The sequence below is a fragment of the Heloderma suspectum genome, chromosome 6, assembly GCF_057233095.1.
Source record: "Heloderma suspectum isolate Gila_16-S chromosome 6, 16-S_ref, whole genome shotgun sequence".
In the NCBI taxonomy this organism is placed as follows: Eukaryota; Metazoa; Chordata; class Lepidosauria; order Squamata; family Helodermatidae; genus Heloderma; species Heloderma suspectum.
The window spans coordinates 79,215,111-79,232,240 of record NC_139463.1 but is presented as its reverse complement, the minus strand read 5'-3'; the positions used below and the strand labels follow the sequence as shown (position 1 = coordinate 79,232,240).

General features: G+C 48.4%; 1 protein-coding gene across 1 annotated transcript; it reads right to left on the bottom strand.

Annotated features, from left to right (window-relative positions):
• Positions 1 to 11,505: 11,505 nt before the first annotated feature.
• Positions 11,506 to 16,897, bottom strand: LOC146341342 (vomeronasal type-2 receptor 26-like). Its single transcript, XM_084807381.1, has 2 exons — positions 16,771 to 16,897; positions 11,506 to 12,407 (listed from the first exon to the last, which is right to left on the bottom strand). The coding sequence occupies exons 1-2, from the start codon at positions 16,895 to 16,897 to the stop codon at positions 11,506 to 11,508; spliced, it is 1,029 nt and encodes a 342-aa protein (XP_084663507.1).
• Positions 16,898 to 17,130: the final 233 nt, after the last annotated feature.

Genomic DNA, 17,130 nt, shown 5'->3' with positions numbered 1-17,130 from the left:
GGAGCAAAAAGGGAATCATACTGACGCACTCATGACTAACGGCTTGGTAAGCTGATAGTGACTGTTTATTGGATATTAACTTAGTGAGCCGATGTACTAACTGTTTCATTGGTTACTGGTGAGAACAATAGAAGCGATATGATATAAAAGGCTTTTGCACACGTGTCTCGGGGTCCAGACTGCTCTGCACCCGTTTTGCAAAACGTTCAATAAAATAGTGTTGGATCCACTGCTGCCTGCCTGGCATTCTTTTCTTCTAAACCGAAAGCAAGGACTTTTTATCTAACAATTTGGTGCCGTGACTCGGATCCTGCTTCGGGGCGCGTCCCCTTCGCGCTGAGCCGAGGGGCCGCGGAGGAGAAGTGGCCACAGGCGGTTGTTTTATACTGCCTTCTCCTCACGACGGTGGCGGCAGAAGTGCCTGGGGACCAACGCCAGAGGAAGAGGGAGACGTGATCACTCCTTTTAGGCACCGGCAGTGGATCAATAAAGCAGCTGGACGCAGCTGCGGGCGGGACAGAAGAGGCTTTTGGGGTAAGTGAAACAGCTTACATCAGGGGATAAACGCGGGACGGTGGTGTGTTTGTGATTGTGTGAGACGCCTATGGGCGAAGCGAGTGAGGAGCCCCGATCTGCATTTCCTTACCCCGGAGACGGGCTAGGTCAGAGGAGGGCGAAGCGCAAGAATTGCTGACTGAAATTCCCACCGTCATGGGCGGGTCCCAATCTAAGTCTGCGAAGAAGTCCCATACGCCCTTGGAGTGTTGTTTGCGCAATTGGTCACATTTTAAGCAGGATTATGGAACTAAGATGACAAAGGATCGTCTTGTCTTTTTTTGCACCCGGGAATGGCCAATATTAGAACCCAAATGGCCACCCGAGGGGTCTTTTGACCCAACCTTGGTATCTGATGTGCGAACAATAGTAGCACAGAGGGGAAGTTGGGACCAGTTCCCTTATATTGATTCGTGGGCAACTTGTGTGCCCCTTGGCGGCAGGCCTGCTCCGTGGGTTGTTAAATGCATGTCCCTTGCCCTTCCCATGGTGGTCAAAAGGAAACCACCAAAAGAAGGACCACCCAGGGTCATGGCCACGGCACCGGAGGACCTACTGCTTCCTCCTCCCTACGGGACAGCCGTCGCAGGGCGCTCGTTGCAACCACCACCCTCTCCTGAGGGGCCCGCCCAGCGGTTAGATGCCCCCGAGAAGGACCCCTCTCATGAAATAGTACCGGAGGACCCCACCCCTCTAGTTGAACGCCAGGACACTCTCCAAAATCTTCTATATTCCCTAGAGGAAAAATTGGAGGTCCTACAGAGAGAGGCAAAAGGGGGACCTAACTACAACCTGCGAAAGGACCCCCAACCACCAGTGAAGTTCACCTTCCCCATCAGAGAAGTCCCCGACCCTACCGCCCAACATCCTCAAGGGACGATGTTTGTTTATGTCCCATTCACAACATCTGATTTGTATAATTGGAAACAATTTAACCCCTCCTTTGAAGAGGATCCCGGGCCACTCCTGTCTCTGATGGAGAATGTGAGGCTTACTCACAACCCCACATGGGACGATACACAAATGCTATTGAACACCTGTTTTCTCAGCCAAAAGCCAACCATCCTTGCAGGGGCACGAGCCAAGTATAGGGAGGAAAATCCCCAAGCAACTGAGGAGGAGACGGTGGAGGTTCTGCCCACAGGGCGACCCAATTGGGGGGTGGCCACAGCGGCACATAGACGCTTACATGCTGACTATTTTCGACTCATTTTAGCAGGCATGAAGCAAGCCGCGAGAAGGGCCCCCAATTTGCAAAAAGTCCTGACTCTAAAGCAAGACAAAAACGAACCTCCTGCTGTGTTCCTCCAAAGGCTGAGGGAAGCCTTCGCTAAATATACTGACATTGACTTGAATGATCCAAATAATTTAAGGATCCTCACGACTCAGTTCGTGGGAAATAGCTGCCAGGACATCAGAAAGAAGTTGCAAAAAGTTGAAGGAGGGTTGGCAGCTGACTTAGGAGTTTTAGTTGAAGTAGCTCAAAAGGTTTATGAGAGGCGAGAAGAAGAAGAAGGAAAAGAAAAAGACAAGAGGCAGGCCAAGCTCCTTGCTGCGGTTCTTAAACCTGACAAGGAGGGAGCTAGGAAGGGGAGGAAAGGGGGAAGGAAAGGATCTCCCCTGGGGAAAGATCAATGCGCCTTTTGTAAGAAAATGGGGCACTGGAAGCGTGACTGTGAGGCTTTGAAGCAGAAAGAGAGAGGGGAAAATACGGGAGAAGTGCAGAGAGTTCTGTATGAACAGGAAAGAGATTAGGACAGACCGGGGCCCGGCCCCCTCTTAGCCGTCTCTGAGGCAAGACGGGACCCCATGGTCAAAATAAAGGTTGGGGGCCACTCCTACAAAGCCCTTGTGGACACAGGGGCCGCCCTGTCCGTCCTCCCCCTCAGTGAGCCCCCAACGGGAGGTGGGGGGTTCACCACCATAATGGGGGTCGAGGGAAGGGCAACTCAAGTGCCCCTCTCTCGTCCCCTGTTCACCAAGGTTGGGAAAACACACCTAGAACATGCATTTGTCTGTACCCCCTCCTGTCCGGTGGCATTGCTAGGGAGGGACTTATTGACTAAACTCCAAATTGAGATTGCTTTTACTCCTGACGGAAGGATGGAGATACGGCTCCCTAAACAGCAGAGTAGTAACTACCAAATGGCCCTTTTGAAGGTTGCAGAAGAATCCATCCCAGAGGCCACCGAGGACTGGAGCTTAATAGAAAACAGAGTCAACCCTCTAGCTTGGGCCGGGATTGGAGGGGCCTCTCGTGCCAAGTCGGCAGCACCATACAAAATTCCCCTCAAGGAGGGAGCAAGGCCTGTTCATGTGAAACAGTATCCCCTTTCCCGCCAAGGAAAGGAGGGCCTACAACCAGTAATAACAAAGCTCCGAGAAGAAGGCCGGCTCATTGAGATAATGTCCCCCTATAACACGCCCATCATTGCTGTGCCAAAAAGGGGAGGGGGGGCAAGGGCTTTCGCTTAGTGCAAGACCTCCGGCTCATTAATCAGCAGATCGAGGCCCCCCATCCTGTGGTCCCCAACCCACACACCCTCCTTGTAGGAATTCCGGAAGAGCACGCCTGGTTCACTGTCATAGACCTAAAAGACGCCTTTTTCAGCATCCCCCTCCACCCTGATTCAAGGCCTTTGTTCGCCTTTGAATGGGAAAGCCCAGGGGGGGGGTCAAAAGTTCAATTAGCATGGACAGTCATCCCTCAGGGGCTGAATCTCTCACCGGTGGTCTTTGGCCAGCAGCTCCAAAAGGATCTCGAACCCTGGGTCCAGCAGCACTCAGAGGTGCATCTCCTCCAGTACTGTGACGACCTCTTGATTTCAGCCAAGGCCAAGAATGCGTGCCTGAGTGGGACGGTTTCCCTCCTCAACTATCTAGCGGGGGGGGGGTATAAAGTGTCAAAAGAAAAAGTACAGTTGGCCCAACCAACTGTAAAATTCCTAGGCTACCACATAACTAAGGGGACTCGGAGCCTAGGGCAAGAAAGAGTTGAAGTCATCCGTGACACTCCTGTCCCTAAGTCCCCCCGCGAATTGAGGGCCTACCTGGGGTTGACCGGATTCTGCTGACTATGGATAGCAAACTATGGGGAGACAGCGCGGCCGCTGTATGAGGCGCTGCAGAAAGATAGACTGGATAAATGGAAATGGACGAAGGAAATGAATAAGTCTTTTCTCAGTCTTAAAGCTGCTCTTGTGTCACCACCTGCTCTAGCCATACCAAATCCCAGCCGGCCATTTAGACTCTATGTGCATGAAAATAAGGGCATAGCTTCGGGAGTGCTTTGCCAGCGAAAAGGGCCCTCTTGGAGACCAGTGGGATATTACTCCAAGGTCCTAGATGTCGTAGCGCGAGGATGGCCAAGTTGCCTGAGGGCAGTAGCGGCAACGGCTCTGGTTTGTGCTGAAGCGGAGAAATTGACAATGGGAGGACCCATTGAAATTTGGGTGCCGCATGGAGTGCCACAAATTTTGGGATCAGGAGGAGGAAGCAAATTTCTCAACCCAGCCCGGCATTCCCGATATGAAATAGGTTTACTAACAAATGAAAACCTCACTTTTAAGGCTTGCTCCAGCTTTAATATCGCCACACTGCTGCCAACATTACTGGGCACAAACGGATCAGGACTCCCAGATCATGACTGCCTTGAAGTATTAGACCTGGACACCAAAGGCCGACCGGACACTGAGGATGAACCAATAGAGGGAGCCAGAGATCTGTTTGTAGATGGATCTAGCTATATGCTGGATGGAAGGCGCTACACAGGCGCGGCTGTCGTTACTCTAGAGGAGAGTGTGCGTGAGGAAAGGCTGCCTCCTCATTTCTCCGCCCAATCCGCTGAACTGGTAGCCCTGACAAGAGCCCTGCAAGCCAGCAAGGGAAAGCGAGTAAATATTTATACCGATAGCAAAAATGCCTTCGCCGTTGTGCATGCTCATGGGCAACTGTGGAAAGAGAGGGGATTCCTTACAGCAAACGGATCTCCAGTGGCTAATGGCGGCCTAATAGTGGATCTTCTGGATGCCCTCCAGCTACCCTCACAAGTAGCTGTTGTCCACGTCCGAGCCCATGGGAAAGAAAAAGAGGAAAAATGGAGACAGGGAAATCAGAAGGCAGATGAGGCCGCAAAAAGAGCAGCCAGAGAGGGAATCCAAGGAACATTCCTCATTCTACCCAAAAGAAAAGAGCGCCCCACATACTCCCCTGCTGAGTTACGAATGGCACAAGAACACGGAATAAGTCCCTGTGATGACGGATGGATCCAGATGACAGATGGAAGACTGCTTCTTCCACAGACCCTGCAGAGGGTTGTTCTAGAGCAAGTTCACCATTCTCTTGGACACCCTGGAGCATCAGCCATGATCGACTATCGCAAGAGGCTGTTTGTCTCCCCTGGCTTAACTGTATGCGCCCACCGACTAGCCGTAACCTGTGAAGTTTGCCAGAAAACCAACCCTCCCAGGGCACCCCCTCCTCCAAAAGGAGGGCGACCATGGGCCTACTATCCTTTCCAGAGGGTGCAGATTGATTTTGCTGAGATGCCACCATGTAGGGGTTACAGGTATTTGCTTGTAATAGTATGTCAAATGACAGGGTGGGTAGAGGCGTTTCCATGTAGGAACTGCCAAGCTAAAACTGTTGTTGCTAAATTGTTACAGGAGGTGGTGCCCCGGTTCTCCCTGCCCGAAGTTATAGAGTCCGATCAGGGCTCACATTTCACCTCAGTTATTACACGGGGGCTGGCACAAGCTCTGGGAATAGAGTGGCATTTACATTGCCCCTGGAGGCCCCAGGCAAGTGGGCAGGTTGAAAGAATCAATCGGAGCCTCAAGGAGACTTTAACCAAACTCCAACGAGGGGTGAAGCTCACTTGGGTTGAGGCTCTGCCAATAGCTTTAACGAAGCTTCGAAGGATGCCAAGAAAGGACATAAAATTGTCCCCCTTTGAACTGATGTTTGGGTTCCCGCCTCGGGTACACTGCGGAAGGAGGGAGGAAGTCAAGTGGGAGGTGGGTGATCAGATGCTAAGGGATCAGTTGACTTCTCTACAGTCTGTTCTTTCACAGCTACGAGCTTATTCCGTTCCGTTTCAGAGACTGCCGTTAGATGCACCTATCCATCTCTTCCAGACGGGAGATGAGGTGTTGCTGAAAAAGTGGAATAAAGAAGCTTTAAAGGAAGGGTGGGAGGGGCCTTATTTGGTGGGACCAACCAGCCACTCGTGTGTAAAGCTTGTGGGTTCTAGTAAATGGACACATTGCAGCCGGATAAAGCCATTTAAGCGACCCTCGCTTCCTTCTGTCACTTGGAAAGAACAGGAGGACACAGGCAACGGTCCTTTGCTCCCTGGCACCCCTCTGGAAGCTGCCAAGGACACAGGCGAAGAAGTCATCCAGGAGCCACAATCGTCTGTAATATACAAGTCACAACATCTGGGAAAAGCTCGGGTTCGAATTACAAAAAACTTGTAATATGAAGCAAGTATTGTGGGTGGTGTTGGTAATGTTGGTTAAAGAAATATTAACGTGGATGGTGATACCTCAAGGACTTGGGCTTGACAGCTTTAAGATAAAACCCCGAAATGTCACACCAACACCCCTCAGACCACTTCTGGTACAGATCCCTGAGAAAGAGAGGCGTCCCTGGAGAACCAGGTTAGGGATCCCAATAACAGAGGAAACTGATAATGTGTGGTTAGAGTGGATAAAGTATACAGCCAAGTCTTTAAATAAGTCTGACTGTTTTGTTTGTGCCACAGGGAGATCTGTGGCAAAGGTGCTGCCCTTTCCACTGGGATGGGACACTCCTTCCCTCCTCACCTGCGTGATCCGTTTGCTCCAACACCCTGATGCATGGGGAGAGGAGGAATGCCAAACCCTCAATAAATTATACCCCCCACTCAAATCAAAGGATCGTGTCAGACCTTCCACAGTCTTCCTGCAAAGAAGAAACCATACCGGATGCATACACCGAAACCTTGCAGACACAGAGGGGCGTATAGGGAACCTGACGAGTAAAGTAAGATGTGTTAATTCTACTCGCTTTAGGAATAATTCCCTTTCAATCCCACGAGCTGATCTCTGGTGGTATTGTGGTGGCCTAGAGTTGTATGAGGTATTGCCCTCCAATTGGTCCGGAGCTTGTGGGTTAGTTCAGTTGGCAGTCCCCTTTTCAATTGCATACCATCCAGCAGAGAAGACTGGCCAACCCCGGCAGAAACGATCAGTAACCCCTTTTGATGATCAAATATATATTGACTCCATAGGAGTACCAAGGGGAGTGCCAGATGAGTTCAAAGGAAGAAATCAAATTTCTGCAGGATTTGAATCTACCCTGTTTTGGTGGGTGACCATTAACAAAAATGTAGATTGGATCAATTACGTTTATTATAATCAGCAGAGGTTTATAAACTATACTCGAGATGCTGTAAAAGGATTGGCTGAGCAGCTAGATGCCACCAGCCAAATGGCTTGGGAAAATCGGCGTGTTCTTGATATGATGTTAGCAGAAAAAGGAGGGGTTTGTGTCATGCTAGGTGGACGGTGTTGCACCTTCATCCCTAACAACACTGCCCCAGATGGCACGGTAACAAGGGCTTTGCAGGGTCTCACCGCCTTGTCTGAAGAATTAGCCGAGAATTCAGGGATTAACAACCCCGTGACTGACTGGTTGGAGAGATGGTTTGGAAAATGGAAACACCTAGCAGCCTCAATCCTTATTTCGCTTGTAGTAATGATAGGAGTTTTAGTGTTATTTGGTTGTTGCATTATCCCCTGCGCTAGAGGCTTATCCCAGCGGTTAATTGAAACCACTCTGTCAAAACAGATGCTCTTGCTTTATTGTGCTGATAAAGAAACTCCGTTTTAAATGCTTTAAGACGTGAATAAAGACTTAAAGGAGGGAATTGTTAGAAAAAGGAGACTCCATAACCATTGGCGTCTCAAGTTACGTAAGAGCCCAAGCGGCGGGAAAATATAGGCGGAGCAAAAAGGGAATCATACTGACGCACTCATGACTAACGGCTTGGTAAACTGATAGTGACTGTTTATTGGATATTAACTTAGTGAGCCGATGTACTAACTGTTTCATTGGTTACTGGTGAGAACAATAGAAGCGATATGATATAAAAGGCTTTTGCACACGTGTCTCGGGGTCCAGACTGCTCTGCACCCGTTTTGCAAAACGTTCAATAAAATAGTGTTGGATCCACTGCTGCCTGCCTGGCATTCTTTTCTTCTAAACCGAAAGCAAGGACTTTTTATCTAACATTTACATAGCCTATCATTTTTTTTTTTTTACTTGGAAATGGCAGCGGCGGCAGCCAGTCAGAAGACCAGTCGCCGCTGCCACCGCCACCGCACCACCGCTGAACCGCCGCCGAACCGCTGCCGGAGCTGCCGCCGCCAGGGACATTCGAACAAGGTAAGTCCCGTCCCGGGGGGGGCGTGGGGCAGACCGTTTCTCCACCAATTTCAGGGGGCCGAATTCAGGGAGAAATTCTCTGACATCCCTACATGGATCCCTGTGGCCAGATCTGCCATCTGCAGGATGGGCTGCAAACAGAGCACCAGTCAAAGCTGGAAAAGTCACTCCTGGCACAGAAGCCACCTAATCTTCCAGAAGCAATGCCCCATTCTCTCATCCTGATCCTTCAAAGCAATTGGAATGGTCCCATATGCCTCCTCCCAGGCCTATGTTGTACCTCACTTAGTTCAAAAAGCTGAGTTTGGGACCCTTTTGTTCAATATGCTGACTGGGGCCCTGGACTGTGGCAGTAGTTTCTTTATTGTGGTGGATAATATTCAAAGAAGGTCTAATATTTCTCTGATGCACAAAAGCAGAAAGGATATTAATGTTTAGGGATGTATGAATTCCTTACCTAGCTCTGCTGATGGGCATCCGAGGGGTGGGGGGAAGACGATCCGTCCCTCCCCCTGGAATCCTGCCTGGCTGGATCCGCTCCACGGCCATGCTGTGGAGCTGCCGGCGAGGGCCAGCCAGGCTGTGGCCGCAAATAGCAGCCGCTACACCAGCCGCCATTTGCATCCCTGCCAAGCCATGATAGGCTATGTAAGTATCGACGTATCCTATCACAGCAAAAAGCAGGGACGCAAGTGGCAGTCGCTACGCCATTTGTGTCCCTGTCTTTTGCTGTGATAGGCTATGTAGATCCTTACGTAGCCTATTACGGCAAAGAGCGGGGGTGTAAATGGTGTAGCGGCTGCCATTTGCGTCCCTGCCTTTTGCCGTAATAGGCTATGTATATATTTACATAGCCTATCACGGCTTGGCAATTTGCATTGTCCTTATTTTCACCATAGTCTACGTAAATCTTTACGTAGACTACCCCTGCCCAAACAAGGAACGCAAATGGCGGCGCCCATGGGCGCCGCCATTTGTGTAGGCGCTTTTTTTTTTTTTTCCAAAGTCACCCATGATAGGCTATGTAAAGATTTACGTAGCCTATCACGGCTGACTTTGAAAATCTAGAATCTGAATTTGAAAACAGCAGGGCGCCTCCCCCCATGCCAAGAACTTCGGGGAGGGAACCGAAGTGCCTCCCCCCCACCTCAAAGCAAGCTGCTGGACAAGGTAAGGGACTTTCGTCCACCCTTAGTCGCGGCAGGAGAAGAACTTTCATGGCCGGAGAGGCGGGGCGCTCCCCCCTGGCCAGAATTTTGGCAGGGAGGGATGGGGCGCCTCCCCCCCCAGCCAGAATTCCGGCAGGGAGGGACGGGACGTCTCCCCCCCACCCAGAATTTCAGGGGGAAGGACGGAGCGCCTCCCCCCCAATGTGAAGTGAGCTTCGGGATCAGGTAAGTGACTTTCGTCCATCCTTACTACCGCCATTTGCATACGTTGGGTTTTTTTCCCCTCTGCCGTGATAGGCTACGTAAGTATTTATGTAGCCTATTATGGCAGGGGGGAAAAAACCACACCACGGCAGGGGGGAAAAAACTTGGCCACGGAGCGGAGCTGGCCGGGCAGGATTCCAGGGGGAGGGATGGAGCGCCTCCCCCCGTTGAGGATTCCGGAGGGAGGGACGGATTGCCTCCCTCCCACCATGGATGCCCCTGCGCGGAGCCAGGTAAGGGATTTGTACATCCCTAAATTTGCGTCCCTGTCTTTTCTTTCACTGTGATAGGCTCCGTATATATTTACGTAGTCCATCACAGCAAAAGACAGGGACGCAAATGGCGTAGCAGCCGCCATTTGCATCCCTGCTTTTGCTGTGATAGGCTGTGATAGGCTACGGATGCCCTGCTGCGGATGCACCCAGCCAGCGGATCCGCAGAGTCGCCAAGGAGTGGAGCCGGCCGGGAAGGATTTCGGGGGGAGGGAAAGAACACTTACGAAACAGGTAAGTTTTTTCGTACATCCCTATACCTAGGAACCCTGGGGGCAGTGTCTCCGTGAGCCATGTACTCCGAGCTGGCTGCGTTTCGAGGGATAAGCCCCACGCCGGGGCTTATCAGGGGAAAAAAAAAACAGATTCCCTGATACTGCATGAAGTCTGATTCCTTTCCTTAAGTTGGATTCCCCCTGGTATAGTCGCTGTGTGCCCCAACCCCCGCACTGGCTTTGGTTACGCTAGCCCTGCCCAGGGGTTTGCCTTCCACCATGTCCCCTGAAGGGGTGTTCCCAATGTGTTTTCCATCAATGCCCAAACCAGTTAGTGTCTACTCTGAAGTGACTCCCATCATGCTCAGTGGGGCTTGTCCCCTGAATGCCCACATCAGAATTTACAGAGATCCCCCTCAACTGAATTGGTAAAGTTCAAAGCACCAGTTCCCTCAATGATGTACGTCACGATCTCAAGGCTCTGATTCTCCATCACTTGGTTTATTGTCATAGGAAATAACTGCTTCAAATCTTCCATCTCTATATCCTGCTCAGCAGTGGGTTAGAAAGGGGGCTGGTTTCCCATCCCTTTGTTCTCCCCACCCCCATCTTCCTCAGCACAAGCATGTGTGTGTCTACTCAGAAGTAACACCCTTTGTGCTCAATGAAGCTTGCTCTGGAAACACAGGTGCAACTGGAGCTTCAGGACAAAAGAGAAAAGGGGAAGCCCCACTGATTGGTTAACGAGACCCTGCCAGTCAGATGACAATCACTCCAACCCCCACCCCCACCTGGAAGTATGTTCCGTGAAGCGATTTTTAGTGGTGGTGTGGAGCACGTGCTCATGGAGTGAAGCATGGACCAAAGCTAAAAAATACAGGATTCCTCCATTCACTTCTCCTTCCATGGTCATGGAAACACCCTCTAGGATGCAAAGGAGTTTCCATGTGTGGTTCTTAATGTTCTTTGTAAGAAGATCAACTTCTAGAGAATGGGGGATGAAAAGGGTTTTGTGGATAAGATTTTCACCATGGTTATTCCATGTCAGGCCAAGCTTCACTGAATTCATCCAGGATTGATTTAAACTGAGTTCAATTTACTGATTTAAGTCAAGTTAATAACGGCTCAGAATTGCAACATGCGGGGTGGGGATTGCTATGCAAGCATGGCACCCTCCCAATCCCATACCATCTTCATTCAAATCCTCTCTACATTTTGGGCCCATATGGGATTCGCCTTGTCACCTGTTCCCTCCACTGCCAACCCCTTTCCTCCTCTCTATGTTCCCAACTCTTGCCTTTCCCACATGGATCTCATTGGTGGTGCCTGCAACAGCAGTGGTACTATTGGGGATCCAGGCCACCATTACCTTTAGATCACTGTGGCGGCATCATGACAAACACCAGAGCCATAGAACCTCAGGCATCAGGGTCAGATCCTGCTCTCTAGGGGTGCCAAGGGAGTGGGATAAAAATTGAAGTGCTCCAAGACAACGGCGATGAACATACAGAATTTTACAAATGTCTGAATATAACTGCTTTTGCTTTGCTCCAAATGTCGAAGAGGATGAAGTAGAGGAAACCTTTCCTTTTCCCATAATCCCTAGTTTGTTTTCTCTGTTAGAAGCTTCCTGGAGTTGAGCTCAGCTCTGAGAACAATGATGTAACACTTTGGGAGAAAGATGCAACCCAATAACCCAGTGTTGGAGGCCAAGATGGCAAAAACTTCCACAGCCACCACATCTTTCCCCTTGGTGCTCAGAGAAGCTGGAATGAAGGAGATCCAAACACTGCAAAACACCAGCATGCTGAAGGTGATCAGCTTGGCTTCATTGAAAGTGTCTGGCAGCTTTCTGGCTAGGAAAGCTACCGTGAAGCTGGTGAGGGCCAGAAAGCCCATGTAGCCCAGAACACAGTAGAACATGAGGATGGAGCCTTCATTGCATTCCACTATGACCTGCTCAGCCTGAGAGTGCATGTCAACATCTGGGAATGGAGGAGAGGTTGAGAACCATGCAATGCAAATGCACACCTGAATGAAGGAGCAGGAAAGCACAATGGCATTTGCCACTTTTTGCCCTAGCAATTTCCTCATCCTGTTGCCTGGCTTGGTGGCCATGAAGGCCAGGACCACAATGATGGTTTTTGCCAAGACACAAGACACTGCAATGGAGAAAATGATAGCAAACGCCAACTGCCGGAGAAGGCAGGACACCTTCCCAGGAGTGCCAATAAACAGAAAGGAAGAGAAGTAGCAAAGCAGGATGGAGGTGAGGAGAATGCAGGTGAGGTTTCGGTTGTTGGCTTTGACAATGGGTGTATTCCTGTTCTTTACAAAGGTCAACATCACCAAACCTGTAATCACAGCAAGGGAAATATCCAGGGAAACCAGAACGATCCCCAAAGGCTCTTCATAGGTTAAGAAGGTCCGAAGCTTGGGGATACATTGATCATGGTTCTTGTTTGCATATTGATCTTCTGGGCACTTGACACAACGGACAGCATCTGAAAGGGTTAAGAAAAGTGTGTGGTACTGCTAGCTTTCTTGACAAACCATGGCTGTCACAATGCAAAGTTAATGCTGACAAGAATTACTAACTTTGGATTTATGTCCTTTTTGGCCTTCAGATATCTATTTGACATACAATGACTTCAATGTCTCTGCTACTCTCATGGGCTGGTAGCATAGCGGAGATCATATTCATTCCCAGCAGCAACATTGAGAATAATAAACATTTCAAACACAATACATGTCAGATGTTATCAACTTCAACTCCATGACGGTTCAAGGAAAACCAGCTACTGACCCCAGTTGTGGTGTGACATGCTGAGGTTGCTGTGTGGCAGCCAACCTTGCAAGGATCCAGACAGCATATCCAGGCAAGACTTTATGTCATTTCACAACTCACCAAAGACACAACTCCACAGTCTCAAAGATACTATAGTCCACTGAGCTGTATTAGTTACTGTGAAGGCCTTTCAGGCACCTCCAGCATAGGGAGCAATTTTCCAAGCACTCTGAAAGGATGGGAGAAATAATTTGAGATCTTTTGAATTTTGAATCATTTTCGAGTTAATCCAAGGTGAGCAGACATTGGAGGTTTTGCCGCAACATTAGTCTCACCTTCACCCTTTTTGTTTTTCCTCTAAGCAGTGATGTCCCTGATTTTAGGGATGTAAGGAAGTCGCTTATCTTTTCGAAGGGTGACATTCGCGGTGGGGGGGAGGCTTTCCATCCATCCCCCCGAAATTCTCTCCTGCTGGATCCGCTTCATGGAGATTCGGCGGATCCGCCAGCCAGGGCTGCCCGCAGCCTGACATCCGGCTGCTGGGCAGCCTGCAGGGATGCAAATGGTGGCTGCCATAACCACCGCCATTTGCGTCCTTGTATTTTGCCGTGATAAGCTACGTAAATATTTATGTAGCCTATCACGGCAAAAACCCCCACAAAAAACAGTGGACACAAATGACGGCGGCTATGGCGGCTGCCATTTGCGTTCTCTTTCTTTTTGCCACACTAGCCTATGTAATTATTTATGTAGGCTGTTACGGCAAAAAAAAAAAAAAAAAAAAGGAACACAAATGGTGGCCACTACGCCATTTGCATTCCTTTTTTTTTTTTTCCTGTAATAGCCTATGTAAATATTTACGTAGGCTAAAACGGCAAAAAAAAAGGGAACGCAAATGGCGGCGCCCGTAGCCACTGCCATTTGCGTTCCCTTAGTTAAGCCATGATAGGCCATGTAAATGCATCCCTGCTTTAGCCGTGATAGGCTACGTAAGTATTTACCTAGCCTATCACGGCTATATGGAAGAAGCTAATGGCTTGGCAAGTCAACGTGGACAGCAGCAGGTAGGTGCTCCATTCCGGGCCCAAGTCGCGGGGTGTGGGGCAGCGGGGTTTTGTTCTGCCATGGATTTTGGGGGGCTGAATGCACTGGCATTTGGCCTTACTGAGATCCGTGGCAGAATTCTCTGACATCCCTACCTAATTTACAGTGCTGGTTGTCTCTTCTTTTTGGATATCAGTTCCTCTGGTCATCATAACTTGAACAGAATTCAACCAGCCTTCATTGCAATACTAAGAGGATGGAATGTATATGAACATTCAAAGACATCACACAATCTCAGCAAGTATTTCAGAAAGTATGTTCAAGGGTTGAAGGCAGACTTCTTGGCAGACGTCCTTTATAGGTAAGGTGATCCAAAGTCTTGATGGTGCTTTTTTCTTTTTGCTGATTCATATCGTCAGCTGATCCCGCCCCCCTTCTCATGATGAAGGTTTTGAGGACAGGAAAGGAAGCAACTTTCCTCTCACTCCTCTGTGCAAAGTGAGCATGAATGTACATAACAGGCTGTCTAAAATATAATTAACTGAACATTCATTATAAACCCCAGGAATTAAATGGCCAACATCCTCCCTCCAAACAGACACACACACACATTCCCAGAAATATGGCTGTGAAAGATCCAGTGAAGACGGGTTTACTGAGAGGTGGAAAATGCACAAAGTCATTTCAGAAAGGAAAGAAATAACAGCGGAACTTGTTTTCTTAAAAAATTCATTTTAATCTGTAATCAGGAGAAAACACCGATACAAGAACACAAGCAAACCCCATTCAAGGAAGAGAGTAAGAAAGAGCACATTACAAGGCCGCTGAAGTAAACCTTTTAGGGAAGGTGCTGCTGACAACAACACATATAACTTCTTCAACGATTCCACCTCAAAACAAATGCTTCCATCCTCTAGCTCTAATTAGTTGAAGAAGGACAGAGAAACAAGTAAAATTTAGTGTGTGCCTTCAGTCATTGCGGTTTTAAGATTTAATTGGTTCCTATGTCATGGACTACGAAGAAACTGGAAAATAAGTAAGGAAAGCCAAGGATGAGGTTGGTTTTTATTTTTACTGGATGCTGACTAGATTTTTACTTCTTTATTGCACTGTTTTAGCATCTGACTCTGGGTCACTCACTATAATAATGATTCCATATGAAAGAAACATTGGCTTTAAATGCAGGCACACAGATTTGCTTCTTTTTTGCTGGCTGGGTAAACACAAATAAAAAGTGAAAACGGGAGCAAAGCCAACTCCAAGCTGTGGACTCTGACTCTAGCCCACAAGAGAAAATTATAATATGTATCTCTTCAAGGCACATGTTACCACTAGGGATGTACGAAAGTTCCACCACGGATCTCGGGGAGGCCGAATGCTAGCACATTTGGCCCCCCAAAATCGGTGGCGGAATGTCCCGCCACCCCCCCGCCACCCCCCTGGGATGAGACTTACCTTGGGCGGATCTTCCTGGCAGCGGAGGCTCTGGCAGCGGCTCTGGTGGCGGTTCGGCAGCGGCGGCTGGTCTTCCGACCGGCTGCCGCCACCGCCATTTCCAGGTTAAAAAAAAACAAAAAAATGTGATATGCTACGTAAAGATTTACGTAGCCTATCATGGATAGATTTAAAAAAAACACCGTGATAGGCTGCGTAAATCTTTACGTAGCCTATCACAGCTGACTTAAAAAACAAAAACAAAAACGCATGTTCGCAAATGGCTGTGGCCATGGCCGCCGCCATTTGCACTCCTTTTTTGGCACGTCTTTTTGGCATGTCTTAGTCTACGTAAACATTTATGTAGATTAAGATGGCAAAAATAAGGGGAAGGCAAATAGCATAGACGCTACGCTATTTGCGTTTCCCTTATTTTCGCCGTCTTAGTCTACGTAAATGTTTACGTAGACTAAGATGTGCCAAAATGAAGAACACAAATGGCAGCGGCCATGGCTGCCGCCATTTGCGTACACACGGTTTTTTTGTTTTGTTTTAAATCAGCCGTGATACGTAGACATTTACTTAGCCTATCACGGCTGACTGCAGAGACGCAAATGGTGGCGGCGGATGTCCGGCTGCTGGCGGAGCCGGCCGGCGGCTCCGCAGAATCGCTGCGCAGCACACCCGGCCGGCCAGGATTCTGGGGGGAGGGAAGGAACGCCTCCCCCCCACCATCAACATAATCCGCGGAAAGGTAAGTCACTTTCGTACATCCCTAGTTACCACAAAGGATCATGTAAGTAAAAATAGGGTGATGGTGACAATGAAATCTCCCTGGCAGATCACGAGAAATCTTGAGAGAGTAGACTTGGGAGTCCTTCTGTACTTTTGAAGGGAGCACCAGCACCCCCTGTCATATATATATATATATATATATATATATATATATAGCACAGCGGTGTGTGTGTGTGTGTGGGGGGGTGTATGTATGTATATATGTATGTATATATATGCGCAGCTCCTGATGAGGGTAGACATTAAAACACTTAGCTTAAAATATGTTTTTGAATACTCTGTTGTTACTCTGTCTATTTTTGATTTATATCTCAATCTATATCAATATCTATATATAGACAGAGAGGGAGAGACTTCAATTTTTCCTGTTGTCAAAACAAGCTGGCATTCCTTAAGGAGAGGCTGTCCTTGTCATGCCATAAGCTAAGAAGGACACTCCACCCCATCCCGCACACATCCAAGTTTGGGCAACTCCCTGCTCTAGGTGGGGGAAGGCACCCAATGCCCCCACACCACCTTGGGGAACTGTTGAGGGGCTTTATGAAAAGTTAGTGAAAAGTAGTGCAAAGATATTATTATTTAGTATGCCACTGCATATGCCAAGGAATGATAAATGCTCAAAAGATGTGTCTGTAAAAAATCAAAATCTCTTTGAGATTTTTGTCACCTGAAGATTACTACAGTCACAGAGTCAGTTCTTTGGGGAATCAAAAATTGAATCAAGACTTTATTTTATCAAGACATAAAATATGAAAGTGAATATACATTTGAAATCATTCCTGGGAAAGCTGTGCGCTGCCACTTACCTGTCCGGTTTGAGATCATGTCTTCTGGGCACTGAATACATTCATAGCAACAAACTGGGTTCCCCTCTGGAACTATCTTGCTGTGTCCAGGAAGGCAGCTCTCCACACACATGGAACGGGGCTGCATCTAATAACAATATACTGGGAGGTCAAAAGCAACTAATTCCTGCATGACAGTTAGTCCACCTATATTTCTACTTGAAAACCGAGGAAATTCTGAAGTCTAGTTTCCTGATGTGTGGAACAGCTGTCAAAAGTAGAGCCTGCTGAGATTTCACATATCACAAAAACTGTGTAATATTTACAATAGGAGAAAAAAAATGAAATTCAACGTTTCATTTTCAGGAATGATTTAAAAAT

Bases quoted from the DNA above. Each gene is read 5' to 3' on its own strand.
- LOC146341342 (XM_084807381.1), bottom strand. From the start codon at position 16,897: ATGCAGCCCCGTTCCATGTGTGTGGAGAGCTGCCTTCCTGGACACAGC. The intron at 12,408-16,770 runs GTAAGTGGCAGC...TAACCCTTTCAG, and splicing joins CATGATCTCAAACCGGACAG to ATGCTGTCCGTTGTGTCAAG.